General features: G+C 39.5%; 1 protein-coding gene across 20 annotated transcripts in view; it reads right to left on the bottom strand.

Annotated features, from left to right (window-relative positions):
- Positions 1 to 25,233, bottom strand: part of PTPRQ (protein tyrosine phosphatase receptor type Q) — a 212,930-nt gene that overhangs the window by 165,440 nt on the left and 22,257 nt on the right. For 19 of the 20 annotated variants that reach the window (XR_012156732.1, XM_073327659.1, XM_073327658.1 and 16 more), the window contains 9 exons: positions 23,830 to 24,099; positions 22,263 to 22,523; positions 16,661 to 16,791; positions 16,331 to 16,460; positions 14,289 to 14,439; positions 13,515 to 13,621; positions 12,827 to 12,924; positions 6,064 to 6,229; positions 4,038 to 4,298 (listed from right to left, as the gene is read on the bottom strand). Coding sequence is in view for 19 of the 20 variants with exons in the window: in XM_073327659.1 (XP_073183760.1) it covers positions 4,038 to 4,298; positions 6,064 to 6,229; positions 12,827 to 12,924; positions 13,515 to 13,621; positions 14,289 to 14,439; positions 16,331 to 16,460; positions 16,661 to 16,791; positions 22,263 to 22,523; positions 23,830 to 24,099 (1,575 nt within the window). In the remaining variant the exon portion in view is untranslated. The remainder of the gene's footprint in view (positions 1 to 4,037; positions 4,299 to 6,063; positions 6,230 to 12,826; positions 12,925 to 13,514; positions 13,622 to 14,288; positions 14,440 to 16,330; positions 16,461 to 16,660; positions 16,792 to 22,262; positions 22,524 to 23,829; positions 24,100 to 25,233) is intronic. The other variant, XM_073327662.1, reaches the window with a different exon arrangement.

A 25,233-nucleotide genomic window follows, 5' to 3' on the forward strand; every position in this document is an offset into this window, starting at 1 on the left:
CTATAGGAGTCTTACGATGGGGCTCCTTAGGCCTAGTGCCAGGGATACTCACACCAGACCAGCCCTCTCCTTGATGCCCTCCTGCCCCTGGCCTGCAAATCCTCCACCTAGAGTCCAATCCTTTTATCTGGCACATGTAGTCTCATTAAGGCCTGTAACCACTCTCCCTAACTTTGTTTGTAAGCCACTCCTGGCTATCTATAAGCCATTGCCATGGCCTCCTCGCCAGCAATACGTTGCTTCCCAACCTTGCCCTCTGCCCTTCAGACCCAGGTATTACGCTGCATGGCCTTCTCTCCCCAGTCAGCTCCTCTCTGACTCAGCCTGTTCTCACTACTTTTTGCTATTACTCCCAGGGTGGAGAATTACCCTTTCTATTGATGCTAAACAATCATAGAGTATTTGCTTTTTTGTGGGGGAGGGTCTAAATTCCAAACCCATTTCATTAAACTGGTATTTTAGCACAACTATCATTTGTTCATATATATATATATATATATATATATATATATATATATATATATATATATATATATATATATATATATATATATAGGGTCTGCCATTTTAGCACTAAACATTAATTTGATTTGATTTTATCCTTAATAGCACTCAGATATCCTTGCCTGACAAGTGCTATATAAATGCAAATCACATGACATTGTCATAAGAGAAGAAATCAAATTATCATGATTTGTGAAATCTCATTATGGTCCATTAGCATGTAATGAAAGCAGTTTTCACAGTGGCCGGGTTTTTGTTTTGTTTTTTCATCTTTACAGATGAACTCAGCAGCTTCCTGACTAGTGGCATGTTCTAAAGTGCGAAAAGGACATTTATTTTTCATTTGTGTGGATATATCTGATTTGAATTAAGGAAACCTCTTTGAGGCCATTATCTTTCTCTACAATCTGTGATAAATTGACAGGTTCTTGTAGAAACATTAAAGATCATTGTCTTCGGAGTATTTATGTGGGAAGCTCTTAAATAAGGTATGTGCAATATTTCTTAAAGCTCAGCTTAAAATGAGAGATGCCCCAATTGGACTGCTTAAAATAAAAACCTCCGTCCCCCTAGTATTAACCTAACTCTCAAATTAAATCCAAACACTCAGGTTCAGAAAACTCTCCCTCCCCCACTCCTCTCTCTTTCCCTAAAGAACCTGTCTGAGGCCCCAATCCTGCATATATGCACATGCTTAACTTTACACTCTGTACATAGTCTTACTGAAGCCAATGGGATTTCTCACAGTGCATAAAGTTAAGCATGTGCATTAGGTCTTTGCAATATCAATACTTCCGCCCATCTACTCCTCCATTATCCACCTTTCAATACACACACAACTTCTTAGCTTCAGTGGCAGGTTTTCTTCAAGTCACAATGACTGAGCATATCATTATCTCTGCAAAATACTTCTGTAACTGTACAGCCACTTTCTGTTCCTGTGTCCTACTCAGTGCTTACCAGATATATTCCCAGATAAAATAAATCATGTTAAAATGAAGTTAAGGTTGAAGGTTTCTATCAGTACCTTAGGGGTATAAAATATTACAGTGATATTTTAATTACCTGAAAACCAGGAAATTCAGAGTCAAGGTTATACTTAAAGAAATCCAAAAATGTTGAGGTAAGAAATGCATGGTCAAGGCACCCAAGCAACCTTAACTCTACCCACTAGTGACACCACTCAAAAAGTAAACAATTTATAATTAACAAACTGTTTTTTAAAGACTCATGAGACTTTTTTTCCATATTTCCCCCTCATGGCATTACTACAAGTCGGATTTGTTAGCCTCACTGTCTCTGTGCTTTAAGGGATCCCTCTGCCTTCCTACCTTAGTTCCTTGACAGTCTTACCTTGGTGCCTTTCAAGAGCCTTTCAAACACTGATGCCCAAACTTAGCATGCAGCCACAGAATCTTTAAAGAGCACTGATGATCAGATTAAGTAATCTGCCAATGAGAACCCTAGACATTTGTTCAGTCTCCCTCATATCACAGTCATTACAACCAATAAAATATTTGCATGCAAATTAGCTATAGAGAAAGGAGTGACAGGCTGACTTACTTTTGATGTCACCATATTTTTCCTGTTCAAACTTGTGTAGGTAAGATTTGTATTATTATTTATTTATATTATGGTAGAACCGAAAGGCCTCAACCAAGATTGAAACATCATTATGCTAAGTGCTGTACATACATAGTAAGAGACAATCCCTGTTCCAAATAGTTTACAACCAAAGGCCTAAATCCTGCAAAGATTTACACACCTGCTTAACTTCATACGTAGTGACGTCCCATTGACATCAATGTGACTACTCCCAGACAGTGAAATTCAGCTCATGCATAAAGTCTTTACATAATTGGGCCTAAATAATTATAGTACCCAAAATAAAGGCATTATCTCTACTTGAGTAGTTTTCTGATATTGTACCTTCAGATGTGTTTTAATGCTGTATTGATGAGGCACAGCTGGGACCACAACAAAAGGAAACTACTTTGTATGCACTATTCAGATATCGTACTAAAATCTCATGAAAATATTTCAGAATTCATCCAGAAGCTCAGTATCTAGAGTGGCAATGCTTACATTCTATTTGTTTAAAATGAGTTATACAAGAATACTGTACAAGAATAAATGTGCACTGATATTTACCTAGTGTGACCAAATGCACCGCTGTATTCACACCATACACACCATTATAATAATCTTTGTACCAAATATGCTTAGTGAGGTATCATTTGAATAATAACTGACTGGTCAATAATATCATGGTGAAATGTGTGTGGCAACACTATATGTAAACTTATGAACATAAGATGAAATTATGACTGAAATGTGTTTACTAGACAAGTCTGGGGAGGGGGTAAACCTGTTTCTCAAAGAAAAAGGACAACTGATGCCTCTAGCCAGGTGTCATCCAAGTTAATGGACAATCACTGGTCAACTGGCCATTCTTTGGCAATGAAGGGGGTCAGTAATAGATCCATCTGCATTCTAACAAACAACAACACGGAATCTTTTTCACCATGAGACTCCATGTCTCCTTCCTCATAGCTGGAATTAAGGAGGTAACCCTCAGGAAAAGCATTTTGAAGGGTGACTGGACAATAAAAGTGAGGGGCAAAAACACCCCAGGCATTCTCTCTCTCTCTCTCTCTCTCTCTCTCACACACACGGTAAGGATTTTACCTTGAACCAAGTCTAGTTTGTTAACTTTTAGCTACTAGAAAGTGTTTTATCTTTATTTCTCTTGGAAACATTTCTGACTTTAATACCTTGTACTCGCTTAAAATCTCTTTGTAGTTAAATAAAATTGTTTCATTGTTTTATCAAAACTAATCCACTGTCATGTTTAACTCCATTTAAAGTAGCAGGCTGTTGGATATTGACCCCCTACAAGCACAATGGTCCTATAAAATCTAAACTGTCCAGGAGAGGGCTGGACAGTGCAGAACACATGTTTTGTGGGAAATTCAGGACTGCGAGTGTGTTGAGGTCACCCTGCAGGTAGTAATCAAGGCTGCTCGAAGCCAGAGTGTGGCTGGTGTGTTGCCAACAGGCTGCTGGGGTCAGAGTTGCTGGATCAGTATTCAGAGTAGCAGCCGTGTTAGTCTGTATTCACAAAAAGAAAAGGAGTACTTGTGGCACCTTAGAGACTAACCAATTCATTTGAGCATAAGCTTTCGTGAGCTACAGCTCACTTCATCGGATGCATAAAGTGGAAAAACACTTTATGCATCCGATGAAGTGAGCTCTAGCTCACGAAAGCTTATGCTCAAGTAAATTGGTTAGTCTCTAAGGTGCCATAAGTACTCCTTTGAATCAGTATTGTAGCTATACACAAACACTCAGGGTATGACCTGCTTGCTATCTGTGAGCAGCCCAGGTTGTGAGCTACAACAGCAAAGCACTGTGAGGCACACAAGGTTGCAGAGCAGGTGGTAACACAACCCCTCACTGGTCTGAATTATACCCAGAATGTGATGCCTACCCACTTGCAAGAATAAAGAGAAAAAGAGAGAAAATGTACAAACCTGTTACAATTTTAATGAATGTGATAGCTCCTTCAACATGGCCTCTGACTCTTTGTAATGTGAAATTATAAATGCCACCAGCAGTCAGACCTGTAACTGTGTAGTCATTCAGCACTCCCAAAAGACTATATTCTTTCCTGAATGTACTGTTTGACACAGCTACTGTATAATGGGTGAAGTTGGTCCTGGTTGGATTCCACGTGAGTGTGGCAGAGGAAGTATTTGTCTTTTTTAACATTAGGCCACATATCCCAGCTGGTTCTACATTTTTAAAGAAAAAAGATAAATAAGATGGACAGATATATTAGACTGACAAAGAAAATAAATTATAAATAATTAATTAAATAGACTTTATCATATTCAACTAAAAGTTATACCAATCTGCAAAAATATGGAGTTTCAATGTGACTGTTTTGAGGTTTTCTAATATTATGAAATATAAAGCTTTTAAGGAGATTTTCTGGTCACGGATGCAGAATAGCCAGTACAGTTCTGCTACCTGGAGAAAGAAGGCATGATTTGGGAAGCAAGCACAATGGATATGCACCCTATGTATATAATGCAGCCTATGTGATTCCAGACTAAGCAGAGCTCTCATTAGAAAAACACAGCTACTCAGTTGCAGAGACATGAGAATTGAGCCCTTCATAAACAACATTAATGATTCTATTCACAGAAATTTAAAGTTTACAAAAATATCATGGACAATACTATTTTATAAGTGAAGAATTTAGTCACTAAATATTTCATATATTCACTTAAAAATCAACACATCAAACTATCCAGAGTCAATGATAAAAGTTACCCAAAAAAGACTTTTTGTACTTATATTAGCATTTCTAAAATGACATTCATTTTAATTAATAATTAATAACCAATAATTAATAGTGTTTTCTTTAACATATGTGCCTTGTTACAATTTGAAAGAAAATGCTTTTCAGGTTTCCCTAAAGGTGTACATTACAGAAATGTTAATTAAGCTTGCATGCAGACTCCTGAAATCTTGTTAATTAATGCAACATTTTTCTGTGAAAATTGGCAGGGCTTACTATAGAGCAAGGGGAAGTTTATTCACAGTTAAATCTTTCCCCAGCTACATATTGGATTTACCCTTGATACTCATGAAAATATTTGGCCAAAGATGGACTTCTCAAACGGGAAGATGCTTACTCCCTCTGCCTAGGATGCATTTTGCATCAATAAGAATCTTCCAGGCCTGGGGCTGGCTATCCTGTGAGTAACTGGCTGAGTAGGTTCGCTGTGCTTGCAGACCAACCTCACTAAATCACTCAATGGTCAAGGAGTTTGGGACCAAATAAACCACAGGAAACCACAAAATAAGAGGGGGGGGGAAAGGCTGAGAGATGTGTGTATGAGTTGGGTGGTTGATTTAGTTTTTCCAGAATCTGACGTAAAACTATTTCTCCATGACTCCTCCCCAAACATCCCCTACTCTTTCCATGCTATTCTCTGGTAGCACTACTGCCAGTGCAATGGAACTTCTTAAACTTGGTGTTTACTTTTTGTACCTGCTGAGCATTTGGAGCACAATTTATCTACTTTGTCATGCTTTCTAGCACAGTCAAGCACAAAAGTATCTTCTCATGAGTATGCTGAAGCCTCTGTACAAGAGCAATCATCCAGTTTAGTATCTCTATTTTGCAGGAATTTTAAGGAACATTGAAAGTAAAGTGTAAGATCATATTAAAAGCATTAGGATCTGTTCTTGGAACACTCAGTGGAGATCGCACATCTAGAGCTGGAAGTTTGTTGCTTCATGTAGCTACATCTCTTCCTTTAATGTTGTATCTGTAATTGAACCCACATCTCTTGAATTTTAACCCAGTGTACTAGACTGAAGACCTACCTCTAGATTACCAGTGCAACTAGGAGCTGAATGTAGCTTATAGCCTTCATTTTACCCGAACTATTCTTTTGTAACCACATATATTCATTACAACTATCCGTATCTATTTTGCCACCTTAAAAGGAACCAACTAAGAAAAACTATAAAGTGTTTTCTTACTTGTGGTGACTTTTTTCTCCACAGCCATGCTGGAATCCAAGCCTTTAATTGTCTTTAATTGAAACAAGTAGTCCATTCCAGGGGTCAGATTTTTCACTATAGCTCTGCTGCCATAAACAGTTGTTGTACGTAGTGTTTCACTGTTTGCTATCAAACAATAGGAAAGCTACAGAAGAAAAATACATTTTAATATCAAATTCTTTCATCTCACAATAGTAAGGTTCAGAGATGTCAGCTAATTGCTTATAGTGAAAATGTATTATAATAGCCAGATATTGCAAAGACAGAAAATCTTTTTCAGAGATTAATATTAAAGTTCACAAGTTTTGTAACACTTTCCATAAAAATCTGTAATAAATTAGGGTAATTAAAAGAGACAGCATGGACTAGTGGACCCAGCACCATGCTGGGAGTCAGGAGCCCTGGATTCTAGTCCCAGCTCAGCCACTGACCTATTCTGCTTCACTGGGCAGTTACCTCACTTCTCTGTGCTTTTAGTTCCCCTCTCACTCTTCTCAGTTTAGTTCATAAGAGCTTCAGGGCAAGACAGTCTATCAGTGTGTGTTTATACAGTGCCTAGCACAATGGGTACATCTACATGGCACGCAAAGTCCTAGCTCTGACTCAGGTTTGAGCCCAAGCTCCTTTTCCACCCACCCACCCACAAATCAGTCTGACTTGAGTCAGCAAGGACTCAGGATCCAAGTCCTAAGACCCGGCTAGAGGGGTAGGTCGGAGCTCAAATTCCATTGTGACTCAGGTCCAAGCCCTGTCATCTTGCAATGTGGACACAGGTCAAGCTGCAGACCTGAATCAGAAGGTCTGCATAAAGAAAAGGAGGACTTGTGGCATCTTAGAGACTAACAAATTTATCCGAGCATAAGCTTCATGAGCTCCAAACAGGTGGAGAAATGCATCCGATGAAGTGAGCTGTAGCACAGAATACAGACTAGCACGGCTGCTACTCTGAAGGTCTGCATAGTGCAGTATGGATGCGTTTGCACAGCTGTGAGACCCAAGACCAGAAATTGTAAACCCAGGTTTACAATGCAGTAAGGACACTCAAGCACGGGCTTAGAAACACTGAGTCCACAAGCCCAGGGTGCAGCATAGATATCCCCTATGAGGCCCTAGTCTCAGCTGAGACCTCTAAGGGTATGTCTACACTGCAATGTAAGCCCAGAGTTAGTGGGACTCAAGTTAGTTGACCCATGTTAGGAAATCCTGGACTTGAGCGTCTACATTGTATTTTAACCCTAGGTTAAGAATTTTCTGACCCGTGCTCGACCCTAGGGCTCTGGCATCCACACTGCAGTACAGACCCGAGTCAAAGTAACCCTATCCCAGAGAGCCTAGTGCCCCCTTCCACCTCTCCGAAATGTGGCTGCTCTAGACCTAGGAACACGGTGCACTGTGGGAAAACTTTACTGCCCACCCAGCACATTACCAGGAAGCAGCTCGCTATGCAAAAGGCTTGATCAGTTTGCTCTCTGATGCAAACTCAGGAGGGTCTCTGACAGTGTGTTTTCAGATGGATGATCAGAACACAATGGGGTAACACTGATCTGAGCTGCTGCCATTTGCCAAGAGGTTGCGGGGAGGCTTCTGTTTTCAATAGAGTGGATTGCAGATTGTTGGGATAAGGAAGGAAGGTAAGGAAACTGTTTCTGTGCTTGCTTCTTTAAATTAAGATGGTTAAAAGCAGCATTTTTCTTCTGCATAGTAAAGTTTCAAAGCTATATTAAGTCACTGTTCAGTTGTAAACTTTTGAAAGAACAACCATAACATTTTGTTCAGAGTTACGAACATTTCAGCGTTACGAACAGCCTCCATTCCCGAGGTGTTCGTAACTCTGAAGTTCGACTGTACTTCCAGATGACTCCTAGGACCTGAGTCAAGTGGGGCTGTGGCTACATTGTAAAGCAATAGGGCTCAGATGCTGGGTCTGGTATGAGTCAAATTTGGAATCTCCAGCCCGCAGGATCCTGGGACCCTTGATCTGAATACTGGGTTAGTGCAATTGCACTGTAGATGCAAGGGGGGTTAGCTTTGAGCCTGGACTCAAGCACAGGCTTACACTGCACTGTAGACATATCCTAGGAGCAATCTTAATACAAATAATAACAATAGTACATCCTCTGCCCCATTTTAATCGGCATTTGAAGCAGCAAAAATACTTGTGTGTAGAAACTGAAACTAACAGAAAACAAGTCTATGTTCTTTTCATCATTACAAAACTAAGGCTTCACTCCAATTAACCTCCCTCCATTACTCTATTTAAAGAACAAAATAACTAAGATCCAGACCCCTATCCATTCCAAATGGGGCCAACACAGAGTTTTATCAGGAAATGGTGGTGGTGTTGGTGGGGAAAACAGGATTTGCCAGATCACCACCACCTGCAGAAGCAGCAGAGAGGAATTGGCTCTCAAACACCACAGATCCACAGACTGCTGCACAAATTTAGGAAGATTTGCTGGAACCCAGGTCTATTTGCATTGAGATCCTATGCGTCTGCACCATCTCCAGAGCCACCTGCCCCCTCCAGTGGAAGAGCAGCTTCACAAACACTAAGAGAGGAAACGAAAACCCTGTTTTATAGCAGTATTTCCAAAGGGTGGGGTGTGCCCCCCATGCAAGGATGGACACATGGAGTTTGGGGAGATGTACAAATTAAGAGAGGTAGGCCTTTAATAACACATGGTGGGTTTCAGGGGGACCATGACTGAGTTCATTTTACTGAAGTGGCACTCAGCTTTCATAAGTTTGGGGAGCACTATCTTATATGCTGGAGTGGCAAATTCAGTTATCTTCAAAGAGTTTATTAAACAGCTATGGAAGGAATTTGAAATGTCTTAACCTTTCTACTCTTTCCATTTTATTTTCATGTTTCTTACTAATTTATTGGTATTTATACTACAGTAGTGCACACAAGCCCCTGTCAGGATTGGGGACCTGTCATGTATAGGCACCAAATAAGATGAGGTCCCTGCCCCAAAGTGGTTTCTGGTTATCTGTAACATTACTGAAATAATTACTTTCCCTTACAACAAACAGTTCAATTTAAATTTATGAAACTACAGTATATTATTTTATCATAGGGGTTTTTAAATAGCTTGAAAGAGTAATGGCTAAACAGTTCACTCAACACCTTGGCAGTAGTGTAGAGCGATGTAATTGACTCAGTGGCTGGCATGATTTTAGAAGATTCATTTCCCAGGCAGATGGAGCGCATTAATGGCTGACAGGTGAGGTGCTTGTGCTCTAAAGGAAAATAACAATACACTCTAATAGCAAACCCCTACTAGCTGAATCACAGAGCAGTACTGACCCCAGTTTTGCAGGAGACCACCTACCAGCCATTTGGATTAGAGTGAAGATGTAAAGAATAAGAACTACCTAATGGGTAAAAGAGCAGGTCAAGAATTCATGGATAGGATCAGGCATATAGATTTACTTTGGACTGGGGCCAGGTACTTCAGAGCTCTTGGTGCACCTGGACCAAAAGAAAAAAAATCATATAATATTCTTTACAACTGTAATTTTCAAAGGAGCCTAAGGGAATTAGACACCCAACTCCATTCATTGGTACGCTTCAGCAGCTCTATCCTACTCCAAAGCCGTATAACTGCTTTCTAGCACCACAAAGGGATAGTATCACTGAACTGGATCATACCAATAAATAGGATTTGGCCACATAACTCCCACTGGCTTCTTTGAAAATCCCAATGTAAATTCCTAGGCAGCTTCAAGGTCTGTGAGACTAGTCCTGCCCTCGTCCCTTCCATGGGCATTGAAAGCCCTGAATGCAATGAAACTCTGCAGCACAGGAGAGCAAGAGTTAAGAAGCACATGAAGGAAGTCTGCAAACACATGTGCCACCAAGCTGTGCTCTGTAAGAGCCGCTTGTGCTTTAGCATGCATGGTTTTTAAGGGGCAAGAGTTGGGCCAGGGAAAAGGAAAGGCAGGGCAGGTAGACCCACAACTTCACGGATCCACCAGCTGCTTCCCCACAGGACAGGAGGGCTTGGGGGTGAAGAGAAGTATCACAGGAGCGAGAGTGACCTGAAAGCACAGTGTTACAGCCATGAAGTGGCCGGGAGTGCGGATTCCATCCCCTCAGACCCCTGTGTATCTCCCTGTTTCTTTGGGCTTAACTCCACGAAGAATGCTGTTTACTCATGTGAATTACAGAGAGTGGCAAAATACTAAAAGCAAAGTAATGTATTAAAATATCTACATTTATATGAAACAAGAAAGCACATTTTAAGTATTATCTTCACTCTACAAACTACTATACATGTCACGGAAAGATGGTGAGCTGGGATGATTAATTTTAAATGATTAGTAAAATGATCCCAATTATGCAGGTACACTTTGCTAAGTAACCAGTCTACTGAAGCCTCTCTCATTAAAGTTTTACACAATCTCATTTATTCAGGAAAAACACTGTCTAACATGGCTGCCTCCTCTATGATTAGTCAAACAATAATACTGTGTCACAGAGATTAATATTAGTGATTACAATTTTTTTCCATAAGATTTGGTAAATACATCCTGGCCAAACACATATGAACAATTTCAAAAGCACATCTCAGCTTGCATAGAAAATCAAAGAGAATTTATTTTAAAAATGGGTAAAATACTCTGGGATGCATGAAAGAATTGTGCTGTGGCTGGGATCACTGGCCACTCTCAGTAAATCAGATTGTATTATACACTGTATACACTGTATTCTTACTCTAGTAGAGGTACCAATCTAAGAAACTGCTATATTAAGAAAACTCAGATTATAGGACGTCAATGTCACAGGTCAAATCTGAAACCTTAGTGCACATATAGAGAAAATTACCATTTCCAATATCAGAGGGCACAAACTTCTATTTTTAATAATCTAAGAGAGCTTTGTATCCAACTTCTCAGATAGAGATAATCCCCACCATTATATATAGGCAGAGTATGTAGTGATGCCTGTATGTAAAGTTGCATAATATTTTCCATTATAATCCCCTATTTAAATTATAAATGTGCCAGATTTTAACTGTTTGGGTTGAAATTCTCCATGCTTGGTTTCTGCCTCAGATTACAGGAAAATAAGAGTTTTGCTAATTTGTGATTCCCCTCCCCCTCCCCCCAAAAAACTGTTTCACTGAAGAGGTGCTTTTGGGGTTTGGAGCAGGGACTTGAAATTGGGCATAGATGGTCATCAGTAGAGCCTGGTAGAAGCTTGCTGCTACAATCTCTTAACATTCCAGATACATTAAATATGTTCCCTAGCTCCACTGATCTTCCATTTGCACTGAGCATGCTCACAGATCCATACAGCTCCCTATATAACAACTATACTGAATAGGCTTCTAACCTCACAAAACTCCCTACATATCATTTGCATGACACATTCTCCTAGCCCCAAATAGCTTATTATACATCAACTGCATTGAGCATGCTCCCAGGCCCCATTGCGCTTCCATCTGCATTGAGCATGCTCCCAAGTCCCATAGACCTTGAGTTCCATTTAGGACACAGCAGCAGCAGCAGCAACAGCATCAACAAGAAGAGGTATCCAGACCCCTCTTTGGCCATACTGGCCTAGGAGCCAGAAAGAAATCATGAATTCTACTCTTCCGTCTTCCATAGCTTGATATTAATATCTCTGTGCACTTCATAACCCTTATTATATTGAGAAGAGCTTTATGGCCCTATTTAAGAGGCAGGCAAATATCATTCTTCTCATTTTACAGATGGGGTAAAACAAATGTTAGTCAAGGACTCTTCTGACAGAGCCCGGAACAGAAACCTGTATCTGATCTGGCAAGTCTCATCCACTTGGCCACACTTCTTTTCAAAATGAATGTGCCAAATATATATGTTTGGCTATGCTTTCTGTAACTATTATACATCAATCCACTTCTGAGCCAGGAACAGAACCCAAAAAATCCTGATTCCCAGCATTCCACTCCTGTCAAGCAAAGAGTTGTATGAGCCATTGGCAAAGTGTGTAATGTGTCCCATCTAGTGACTGCTCAACAGACTGCCGCTGCTGTCAATTACTGTTTAGCTCAACAGGTAGGGGTCCACACTGTGGATCCAAAATTCCTACGCTAAAACCCTGCTGATAACACATGTCAGAAGGTCAGTGTAGCTTCACATGATGGAATTTCTGTTTTCTCTGTTTTCTTTGTAAAGTTGAGCACACAAAGGTTATGCCAGAATTATGATTATTCATGCAGTCTTAATTTGGCCACCTTGTAAATGAGCATTGTTATTGTTCTTCATTACATGCTCACATGCTGTTTGTTTTACAGGGCCCCTACTTCATTCATGCAAATAAAAGAAGGTTGTAAGAAGAGAAAGGATAGTCTCTTGTGGTTAAGGCACTGTATTGGGCCCTAGGAGGACTGGAGTTTATTCTAGGTTCACCTACAGACTTATTATGTGATGTTGGGTAGGACGCTATCATAATGCACATGCACGGGGGGCCCAAATTAACATTGTATGGGTAAATTTAATTCTGGCATTCCCTTACTTTTGAGTGCTTGAGTGCAATCTTAACATACTTTTAACATAGTTTTATGTATGTAATATGTACCTAATATAAAGATAGCTGATTTTCCTCAAATGACAGTAATCCTTTCACAGATTAATGTGAAATATAGAGACAAAAGAATCCCTTTAGGTTTTGCAGGATATGGTATATTTCACTGAGAACTGAAAAGGATTTAAAAGGCAGCACTACTTTTTACACATTCTTTATTTATCTCACCTGAAACATTTCAAAGCCTCCTCTTGGCAGTTTCCAAGACAAATATACGGTGTTCTCTTCTTGTCCAAAAACCTGTAAATCTGCGGGTGGATCAGGATCTGAGGTAAAAATAGACAGAGATACATAATATAATATCAGAATAGTCTAGACAAGTTCAAAGGAGAATGAGTTTTATAGACATTTTTCAAATTAATATTTTACATTTCATACTAAATATGAAAATAAAGTTTACATTTCATAGCTCACAAGAATGAAGGATAGACTGTATTCATTCCTACGTGTTAACAATATATCATGTTGTTGATTGAGGTACAGTGTGATAAAATAACTAGTAAATTATAAAAAATATTTTGGTTTAGGGAGATTAAAGTAATGCAAAATTCTGTAGAAAAAGCAATTTTATTTACATTATTTTATTCTAATTATTCACACCATTTATCTAAGTACATGTAGCTTCCCTTAATAACACAGAAGAAAATTATTTGTTTCTCAATATTTTCATTTATTTCATAATGTTTACAGATCTTTAGCTTGAAAAAGTAAGAATGTTATAGATATGTATGATTTAATCATAACATTTTTAAGATTCCTGGATTAAATAAAAATATTTTTCAACCAAGACTTTAAAAAAAGAACAGCCCTTACTATCTTCAGCCCTGAAAAATAAATTAAATAAGCATGAACTTACAAGTACTAATCTTGAGGGTGGTAGGATGGCTTTTCTTTAATCCATTGGTAGTCACAATACTAACTAAGAAGTCAGTCCCCGGGGAAAGACTGTCAAATCTGAACATTCTACGTATTTAAGAAAAACATGGTTATATTTTTAGAAATTTGGAAAACAAATATATATTATTACTGTACATCATTCACAGATTAATTAATATTACAAGGACCTAATGCAAAAGTTATATGCATATGCTGCCAGCCACTGAGATTGCTTTTATATGATGTAAGTTAAATTCCTTACAGGAATCAGGTTCAGATCCTGCAGTCACTCTATATGCAGCATTCAGGTAGCATTAATTCATTTCAGACAGAGATGGATCTGAGATGATAAATTTTGGGCCAGATCATGACATGACCATAGGCTGGTGGGTAGGTGTTCAGACCCAGGGTTTTAATTTGGGTTTATCGATGTATAAAGCCCATTAGATTCGTTTATTTCTAAAAAAAAAAAAAGTAATTCATAAAACAGGAAGAGGACGATGTTTGTTGATCAAGATTAAGATTTTTTTTCTGTATGTAAGTGCACATTAACATTAGTGTGCAGGATTGGACTAGGTGACCTCTTGAGGTCCCTTCCAGCCCTACATTTCTATGATTCTATGATTTTTAACTTACCTGTCAAACAATGAATATTACATATAAATAATAATTCAGCACAATCTCTTTAAATATGCAATGTGACCTCTGATTATATATATTTATCTGATAGGGAAGTAAAATATCATCCTCGTACCTTACACTGGAAGATAAAATTTCCTCTGTGCGGAAGCTTTTGCTGATAATTGAAATAATGTATCCATCAAAAATATTTTGTGCTGATGGCCAGGTAACAGTTATTGATTCTGAGTCTTTACTGTGATTCATATATTTAACCGGGCTTGGTACTGTGTCAATAAAGAAAGCAATGTTTAAATAGCCTATTCTATTACAGGGGTAACAGCACCAATTAGCCCCAGCCAAAAAAAACCAAAAAACACCACACCTAGAAAAGTGTGTATAGACCCTAAAATATACTTATCACAGGGATACACGAAATAATACATACTGGGCTTGATTCTCCACTGTACCAGACCTCTGAGCAAAACTAATAGGGAACTGGCCGAAGCTCCCTGATTTACAGCCACATGGCCCCCTGTACAAATTAAAGCTGCAGGAGGGGCAGCTTTAATTTACATCACTGACACAAGGTCCCTCAAGGACTTCACACTAGTGGGGAATTGGCATGCTCCCTCTCTGTCTCCACTCTCAGGAGTAGCAGGAAGGATAGAAAAAGAGACAGACAGGCCAGGAACAGAAGTGGAAGGGGTCAGCAGGTGGGGTTGTGAATAGGAACAGAGGGGGAAGTGTGGTGGATAAGAGGAGAGGAGGACAGGCAAGAGCCAGGTTGGGTTGGACAAGAGCAGAGGGGCACAGAGAGAGAATGGGGCAAACAGCACAGTAGGATCAATAACCACTAGAACACACTCCCTTCTAGAACCTGGAACTGAACCCAGGTAAGTCTCTATATTCCTTAATTCAGCCCCATGTGTTATGAGAAAGTCTTTAATTATCTTACTGCAAAAATGCACCTTTTTTGTAGCCTGACAGCCACAGCTGAGTCACCCCTACTAGCCAACCAATTGGAATGTGACACTCACTGGAGGAAGAAGCAGCAGTACACTGATGAGCTCTAAACCACAAAATAATTAACTGGGGATGGTACTAGATAGTGGCAGTATGATCACTTGATGGTGATATTTGAATACAGTACAATTGGCAGTGTCTTCAGAAAAGCAGCCTAAGTAAGTTATGAGTGCAAACGGGAGATGGAGTAAGGGGAGAGAGAACCTTCTGAAACTGAAAGAGGCTGTGGATTGAAAATAATTCTAGAAGGAGAGAGAGTTACAAACAAACATGGATTCAAGTGATAAAGGGCCTTAACTGAGAGCAGGAGCTAGCTATAAGGAAAAATAATCTAGTTGTGTAAGAGAAAGAAAAAAAATCATGGCAGAAGAGAGATAGACAACAGAAAGTGTGATTAAAATCAAAGGGCCATGACAGAAGAATTTATGACGCTGAGGTGGGAAATATATACGCTTCTGAGAACTAGAGTGCCTGTCTGAAAGGAAGACCAACCTACTCTGGTGGGGAAAAAAACAGATATGGTTAGCACCTAAGAATATTGACATGATTGGAAAAGAAAGGAAAACAGAAAACACAACTGATGTGAAGTCCAATGATACTTCAATATTGCAGGAAAGAGAAAACCATTACATAGATATTTCTTAAGCCAAAGCTGAAGATGGAGAAAATATATAACAAATTCATTTCTGGTGTAAATGGATGCAACTCCAAAGCGATGCCAATGGGAATTGCACCCACGTACAGGAATCAGTTGGGTCCACAATACACAAAGTTGCCCAAGTTCAACAACTGAGCAAGCAGGACCAGACATTAAAGAAAGGCAAATTATTTTGCTTGCTTTCTCTAATGACTAGCAACACTTGCCAAGCACTGTGCAATATCAGTCATGAGAGTGGACATCTGGCAACATAATTCTTAAGATAACATTAGCAGGACCATGGCACAGTATAACCATACCCAAATATGCTTTTCAGAGCATGGAAACAGCCAAAGAAAAGAGCCAAGAAGATAACAATGAAGGAGAACTTGCAAGAAATTACAAAGATGGTTGAACTAACTACGTAAGACAAAAAAGTTTCAAGCAACTGCAGGAGAATACAAGTAATACTGGTAGAGGCAAACATATACTGAATTATAACAGTAAGGTCTCACCTGTCTCTATTTCTTTTATTACAAGAAGGCTGTCTTTGAAACCTTCTTTTTCTGTTCGAATTGTAAAGTTGTACAGCATTCCAGGAATAAGATTGGAAAACACTGCCATTTCTTGCATGACTTTTTGGACCTACAAATCAAACATTATAGCTTATGTATTTCTATGGAACAGCTGCAAGTTTTTTTAAGTAATAGTAAAATGTTTATTTGAAGCATCTCTGTGTTTTGAATGGGTCAATACCTGTTAGCATCAGATACAATTTATTTGACTGGAAAGGGTGCAACAGTAACTTTCTTGACTATACACAATGAATGTTCTTAAAAACATACCATGATAGTGCCTGCACAATTTGTACACGTGACTTCATACTGCTGAAAATTTCCATCAGCACGATCCCAAACAATTTGTATTGAAGTATCGGTAACTTTACCTTCATGTACATTTATTGGAGCTCCCAGACCTAAAGAAAACAAACCACATAAAACATCTAAATGCAATGGGCCCTATCCATCAGTTCTGCACGCATAAATGCCATTGAAGGCAATGGGAGACATGCAAGTGAAGGACAGCAGGATGAGACCTTATATTGTGAGTACTTTCAGATCCCCATAGAAACCAGTGAAAGTTTGGAACAAAAACAAATGGCACGATAGGATCCAAGATGACATAAGGCCTCAACTGGAGTATTGTGTCCAGTTGTGAGTGCCACATTTCTGGAAAGATATGGCCAAATTGAAGAAAGTCCAGAGAAGAACAACAAAAATGATTAAAGGTCTAGAAAACATGACTGATGAGGGTTTCAGAGTAACAGCCGTGTTAGTCTGTATTCGCAAAAAGAAAAGGAGTACTTGTGGCACCTTAGCGACTAACCAATTTATTTGAGCATAAGCTTTCGTGAGCTACAGCTCACTTCATCGGATGCATACTGTGGAAAGTGTAGAAGATCTTTTTATACACACAAAGCATGAAAACTCCCACCCCACTCTCCTGCTGGTAATAGTTTATCTAAAGTGATCACTCTCCTTACAATGTGTATGATAATCAAGGTGGGCCATTTCCAGCGCAAATCCAGGGTTTAACAAGAACGTCTGAGGGGGGGTAGGAAAAAACAAGGGGAAATAGGTTACCTTGCATAATGACTTAGCCATGTGTGGAATATGAACAAGAGGCTGCTCGGCAGCTCTCCAACACCACTTTCTACAAGCCATTACTCTCTGATCCCACTGAGACTAACCAAAAGAAACTACAGCATTTGCTCAAGAAACTCCCTGAAAAAGCACAAGATCAAATCCGCACAGACACACCCCTGGAACTCCGACCTGGGATATTCTATCTACTACCCAAGATCCATAAACCTGGAAATCCTGGGCGCCCCATCATCTCAGGCATTGGCACCCTAACGGCAGGATTGTCTGGCTATGTAGACTCCCTCCTCAGGCCCTACGCTACCAGCACTCCCAGCTACCTTCGAGACACCACTGACTTCCTGAGGAAACTACAATCCATCGGTGATCTTCCTGATAACACCATCCTGGCCACTATGGATGTAGAAGCCCTCTACACCAACATTCCACACAAAGATGGACTACAAGCCGTCAAGAACACTATCCCCGATAATGTCACGGCTAACCTGGTGGCTGAACTTAGTGACTTTGTCCTTACCCATAACTATTTTACATTTGGGACAATGTATACCTTCAAATCAGCGGCACTGCTATGCGTACCCACATGGCCCCACAGTATGCCAACATTTTTATGGCTGACTTAGAACAACGCTTCCTCAGCTCTCGTCCCCTAACGCCCCTAACTACTTGAGCTATATTGATGACATCTTCATCATCTGGACCCATGAAAAAGAAGCCCTTGAGGAATTCCACCATGATTTCAACAATTTCCATCCCACCATCAACCTCAGCCTGGTCCAGTCCACACAAGAGATCCACTTCCTGGACACTACAGTGCTAATAAACAATGGTCACATAAACACCACCCTATACCGGAAACCTACTGACCGCTATTCCTACCTACATGCCTCCAGCTTTCACCCTGACCACACCACATGATCCATTGTCTACAGCCAAGCTCTGCGATACAACTGCATTTGCTCCAACCCCTCAGACAGAGACAAACACCTACAGGATCTCTATCAAGCATTCTTACCACTACAATACCCACCTGCGGAAGTGAAGAAACAGATTGATAGAGCCAGAAGAGTTCCCAGCAGTCACCTACTACAGGACAGGCCTAACAAAGAAAATAACAGAACGCCACTAGCCATCACCTTAAGCCCCCAACTAAAACCCCTCCAACGCATTATTAAGGATCTACAACCTATCCTGAAGGATGACCCAACACTCTCACAAATCTTGGGAGACAGGCCAGTCCTTGCCTACAGACAGCCCCCCAACCTGAAGCAAATACTCACCAGCAACCACATACCACACAACAGAACTACTAACCCAGGAACCTATCCTTGCAACAAAGCCTGTTGCCAACTGTGCCCACATATCTATTCAGGGGATACCACCACAGGACCTAATAACATCAGCCACACTATCAGAGGCTCGTTCACCTGCACATCCACCAATGTGATATATGCCATCATGTGCCAGCAATGCCCCTCTGTAATGTACATTGGTCAAACTGGACAGTCTCTACATAAAAGAATAAATGGACACAAATCAGATGTCAAGAATTATAACATTCATAAACCAGTCGGAGAACACTTCAATCTCTCTGGTCACGCGATTACAGACATGAAAGTTGCGATATTACAACAAAAAAACTTCAAATCCAGACTCCAGCGAGAGACTGTTGAATTGGAATTCATTTGCAAATTGGATACAATTAACTTAGGCTTGAATAGAGACTGGGAGTGGCTAAGTCATTATGCAAGGTAACCTATTTCCCCTTGTTTTTTCCTACCCTCCCTCCGCCCCCCCTCCTCAGACATTCTTGTTAAACCCTGGATTTATGCTGGAAATGGCCCACCTTGATTATCATACACATTGTAAGGAGAGTGATCACTTTAGATAAACTATTACCAGCAGGAGAGTGGGGTGGGGGGAGGTATTTTTTCATGCTTTGCGTGTATAAAAAGATCTTCTACACTTTCCACAGTATGCATCCGATGAAGTGAGCTGTAGCTCACGAAAACTTATGCTCAAATAAATTGGTTAGTCTCTAAGGTGCCACAAGTACTCCTTTTCTTTTTGACTTATGAGGGAAGATTGAAAAAACTGGGTTTGTTTAGACTGGAGAAGAGAAGACTAAAGGGAGACATGATAGCAATTTTCAAGTACATATAAGGTTGCTTCAAGGACGAGGGAGAAAAATTGTTCTTTTTAATATCTGAGGACAGGACAAGAAGCAATGGGCTTAAGTTGCAGCAAGGAAGGTTTCGGTTGGACATTAGAAAAAACTTCCTAACTGTCAGGATAGTTAAACACTGGGATAAGTTGCCTAGGAAGGTTGTGGAATCTCTGACATTGCAGATTTTTAAGAGCAGGTTAGACAAACACCTGTCAGGAATGGTCTAAAATAATACTCAGTCCTGTCTTGAGCGCAGGGGACTGGACTAGAAGACCTTCCAGTCCTACACTTCTATGATTCTATAACACACACAAACACAAAATTTTGGAAAAAGAAAAGTAGGGAAAGAATGGAGCTAATATTCGTCACAATTCAAAGAAAATCAGTTGCTGCTGATGAACTTGCCTATCTGAAAACCATATTGGGTCTGATTATGCATTTCCCTCTGGTGGCAGAGCTGGCATTTCTGGGCAGGCTACCAAAACACCTTTTTTGCCATCCACTCCCCCAAAACGTACTAATCCATCTCAACTAGTATCACACCACCATGCCCAGGGCTAACCTAAATATTGTGGAATGGGTTAGCAAGATGATATTATGGGATACACCAAGCTTAACTGACTCATTTCCTATAAAAAGGTGTGTATGGATGGGTAAGTGTGCTCTTTATGTCCCAGTCTCCTGTTGCAAAGGTGGAACTAAACTTGCTATTCCATTCAACCCCAGCAATCAGCTTACCTCCTGATTATATTGGTTTACATGTCAATGCCATTTTTGCAAGGAAAAGGAATAGAATCTTTGTTTTAATTAAAAGGTTATATTCTCCTAATATTTTTCATTTTTCATTAAATTTCTGGGGCTCAAAGGCCAACTCAGCTGGAGAGAGAAGTGCAGGATCAAGCCCTCAGGCACAAGCTCCCATGGCTTGTGTGTCAAAAAGCATAGCCCTTCAAATTCTAACACAAAATTCTATGCACACGCTAAAGCCTTCTACTTGACATGTTTTCATTTTGACTTAGAACACAAAAATGGTCCCACACATGAGATCCCTAAAGGTTCTGCAAACTAAAAAAGTAGGTATGATGTCAAGAAATGTGTGTGGACTACATTTTCTACACTGGAAAAATAATATCACTACAGAAAACTGACAGTAAGTTGACAGCAAAACATAAATATTTCACGAGATACGTAGCATACAAGGGCCTCTGAACATGACAGGGCTATGAGGCCCTCATCTCGGCCTATGTTAAGGGTTCACCGCATATGTCCATATATTGTTACCTTACTACAGATGTTATGTGTTTTGGAGTTCAGTATCATGTATGCAGTACATTGTCCTCAAAATAGTAGCCCTTGGTTTTCTATCATATCCCTTCAGTGATTGTGTTGCTAGCCACACTCACCTCTATTTACTACAAAATATATTTTTCTCAAAAACAGATGTTAAAATACATATTAACTTCCACATCTCATTTCTGTAATAAATATTTGCAAATCTGAGCTCTTTCCACATGGCCCTAAAGCATTCTCACTGATTAATCATGGAGCTAATAAAAAGCACTGGGGGACAGGGGGGTATTATGGTAAATGGGTGTAATATTTGTTTAAAACCATTAAGTGTCTTTTTAAGCAGCCAAATTTTTACAAGAGAAGGATGAACAAGGAGCCAAAGTATCTGTAGCTGCATGCAATGGCCAGTTCTCTGCCTTGCAGTAGGGGTGGAAAAGAGTGCAGAAGGCTCCTCAGAGTAATTGAAGTAGCCTCTATGACTTCATAGCCTTGAGACGGGGAGGTTTTTTTCCTTCTGCCTCCAATTATCTGCCCAATACCCAGCCGACTTACTAAGGCTGCACTCTGCCATGAGGATTTGGCCCAAAGTCATTTCATATTTTAGGGCCTGGGTCCTGGGAGGTAATGCATAGAACTGGTTTAAAAAATGGTAAAGATGTTTAATAGAAAATTCAGAAATCATTTTCATCCTGTAGGTTTAAAAAAGGAACATTTATTCATTCATCCAAAATTTTCTACAATGATTTTTATCAAGTTTTCAGTCACAAAAATTTTCTGGGGGGAAGTCATTCCAAGAATTCCAACCAGCTTTAGTGATGAGCATCTCCTACGAAGTGCTTAGCTTAACTCTCATTGATGTTAGCACCTTGCAGCACTGAAATTTAAACACTATTACACATCCCCTAACATTCCTTGAGATGTATCTGTTAGCACAGACCTATCGATAGCAGGACACAGAAAAAGCTCTGTTGATATTCATCTGATTGACTACATAGGAATGGTCAAAATGTCAATACCTTATTTTTCCCACAAGGCCAACCAACAAATTTAATATTGTTTTAATTCTTGAATTACATGCTAATTATTAGTAGAGACGTGGTACAAATAAAGCATCTAAATGAGTACAAAGACTTAAAATATCAGCAATGCTAATGTATAGTTATAGCTTTCTTTATAAAACATGTAGTGGTATGATTTAATTATGAATTGTCAAAACAGATTTCAAAGTCTGAAGCTGTATCTATACTGCGTAAAGGAGATCATGGCCTTCAAAAGAGATTTAAAAGTTGTAATTTAGGATCATACACTACTGAAATTTAAATTACTTACATGTTTTTACACCAGGTACGTGATATATGGAGCTTAACATGTTTCCACTTATTGTAGAAACATAGAAATCATATTCTGTGCCTGGGATCAAGTTTTCAATTGTTACTTTATTATCATTCTTTAAAGCCAGCATAGCATTAGGTCCTCCTTTGCTTGTAACATATATACCATCAAATACTCCAACATCAGGCATTTGAAGAAATAAAACCACAGAATTACTAGAAATGTCATAAGGGACAATAATCTGAACTGGTTTGGGCTCTGGAACAAGAAAAATTAGAGCAAATGTTATATCAGTTAACAATAAACTGAATGAAAATAATACAATAAATCTGAAGCAGGTTTTCTGATAAATATGTTCATATGGCATAAAGTGATAGCTACCATAATAAGATACAGTATCACTGAGAAATAAACAAACAACAACAACGAGCTCTCATATAGCATTTTTCATCACTGGATCTCAAAGCACTTTATAAAGGAGGTAAATCTCACAACAGTTTAGTCTACAGAAGATGTCATCTTAATTTCCTTTTCATTCATAATTCCAGTAAGCACTGAAGTACCAGTATTTGAAACAAATTTAGAGAAATGAACTTATGGATTGTAAAATAAGGAGAGTAAATTCAGCCACAGAACAAGTGCCAAGTAAGCCTGCATTTGACAGGTAAGCAAGCTTTACATCTTAGCATTCTTGCTCCACAGCTGGTGCTAGCTGCTGTGAAAAGTACCTTTTGTAATTTCCTGGCCTCTGTAACTGGAATGAGGTATTGGACACCATGCTTTGGCTCAAAAATTACTAAATCTGCCAGAAAATACTGTAATCAGTTACATTTACTGTGATGTTGTCATTTTTCAGCTGTCTATATTGTACAGCCTTATCCCCTTACACAAACACACACATATTGAGTGTGAACCTTCCACATTCCTTACATACTTGTTAAACATCTATATTGTACCAGTCTCTCTATATATAGTCTCTCTATATCCCTGGAGACTAAGTATAACAGGGAAGACCTTTAGGTAAACAATGTGCAGTTTTTACTTCTCATAGATTATGTGCAACATATTACTACTTATTAGCCTTTAACTCTTTTCCCTTATCCATTTACATCTTTGTCAATATACTCTTGCTGTAGCAGTTTACATAATTCCTGGCATTTTACTTGGATTAACAGCCTTTCCAATAACAGACCAATATACAGATTATCTAACCCAAACCATTCCCATATTCAGTCACCCCATTTCAAATCCACAACACACCCAATCACTTTTCACAGTGGGAGTAAATGTCCTATCTGGTCCCCATCTCTCTCACACAATTGCATTCAGTACTGCCATTGCACTTCTAAGCATGGTTATGATACAATGCTGTACCATTCTTGTGCTATGTAATTCTGAAGCTCTAACTTAAAGACTGTGCTTCTGCCAGTTTACATAAATGCATTGAATCTCTCAATTTAGACCCAGTATTGCCAGGCAAGACTACCCAATCTTCCAAATCATTTATGCTACACAATAATAATAATAATTAAAAAATGTTAATCTTTATAAAATTTTATCTTACTTAGGGTGCATTGAATGGTCTTCAGTTCACTCATATTTCCATTATTCACAGTTGCCACTGCTATTTCATAGGTCATGCCAGGAACTAGATGATTAATCTTAAACCTATCTGTGGTGTTTACTAAAAACTTTACAGTTTCATCCACATCTGTAGTAGGTTTCACTTGAATGTAGGATCCGAGGCCCTCTTGTGGTACCTTCCAGTGAAGAATTACACTCTCTTCTTGAACATCCTCGGGATGAATAACAACATTGCTAGGTGGACTGACAGCTTAAATAAAGACAAAAAATTACAGTGTATAAGCACAGGTCAAAGGTATTGTCCATTTAGTAACCGTTCCTAATGCAATCCTTTGGTTTTATGTTTTCTTTTGTGATACTTGAATAAGACACATACATAACCATAGCAAGAGAAACCTCTAAATTTATACAGTGCTTTAATCAACAGAGAGGTTATATCAGATTATATACCCACCTTCTGTAGTTAATGATTTTTTAATTGAATTCTTTCACATAAACTTCAGCTTCTGTTTTGAATCTTGTTGTATCTCTCTGTGGTTTTATATTGCAGGATGGGGTGGGCAGGTGGAAACATTAAGGACAAGGCTTGAGGAAGTGGGAAAGATGGGAAGGGGAAGATGAGCTATCCCGAATGTGTGAAAGGATGAACAGTACTGTGCTTTTTGTCTCTGCGCTGTTGAGTCACCACATAAATATAGAAAATTGATGGTTTAATGGTGACTGGTATATGAAAGAGTATTATTTATTACTAGTATTTTATTAAAATTGCTCCAGTCATCCTTTGTGGCCACCTTTACTCACAATCAGTAGTACCCGACTCTGCAATTAGTCCCTTCCATTGCAGTGGAAATAGTCACAGAGTAAAGCACTAAACACTGTGAATGAGGGTATCAAAATTTTACCATTAGTATAATCATTGATCTATCTTCATGTAAGTCAAATGAGATATTTCTGGGGGGGGGATGGGAATTCCCCCTCAGCTGGGACCCTGTTCTGTTCCCTATACTCTCTCCCCTCTCCTGCTCCTACAGGAACCCCGGGTCTCCCCCAACCAAGGAGTCTCCCCCTCTCTTACCAACACAGTGCATGAGGCAGTGCTGCCAGGAATCAAGTTCTCAGCAGACTCCCCTACACTCCACCGAACAGACTCCCAATACACCAGGTCACAACCCCATTTGACCTGACCATCCCTCTGTCTTGACAGAGGGGTGGCCAAGCCAAATTTGAGTGGCATTGTGACCCTGTGCACCAGGTCACATTGGCACTCACTGAAATTTGGCTCTCCCACCCCTCCAAGGATTGTCTGGGTCAAATTTCAACTGCATTGCAACCACACAGCCAGAGTGACATTCTGGACTGTTTCAGCAGTAGCTGTCCTGATTTA

Source organism: Lepidochelys kempii, chromosome 1 (genome assembly GCF_965140265.1).
Source record: "Lepidochelys kempii isolate rLepKem1 chromosome 1, rLepKem1.hap2, whole genome shotgun sequence".
Classification (NCBI taxonomy): Eukaryota; Metazoa; Chordata; order Testudines; family Cheloniidae; genus Lepidochelys; species Lepidochelys kempii.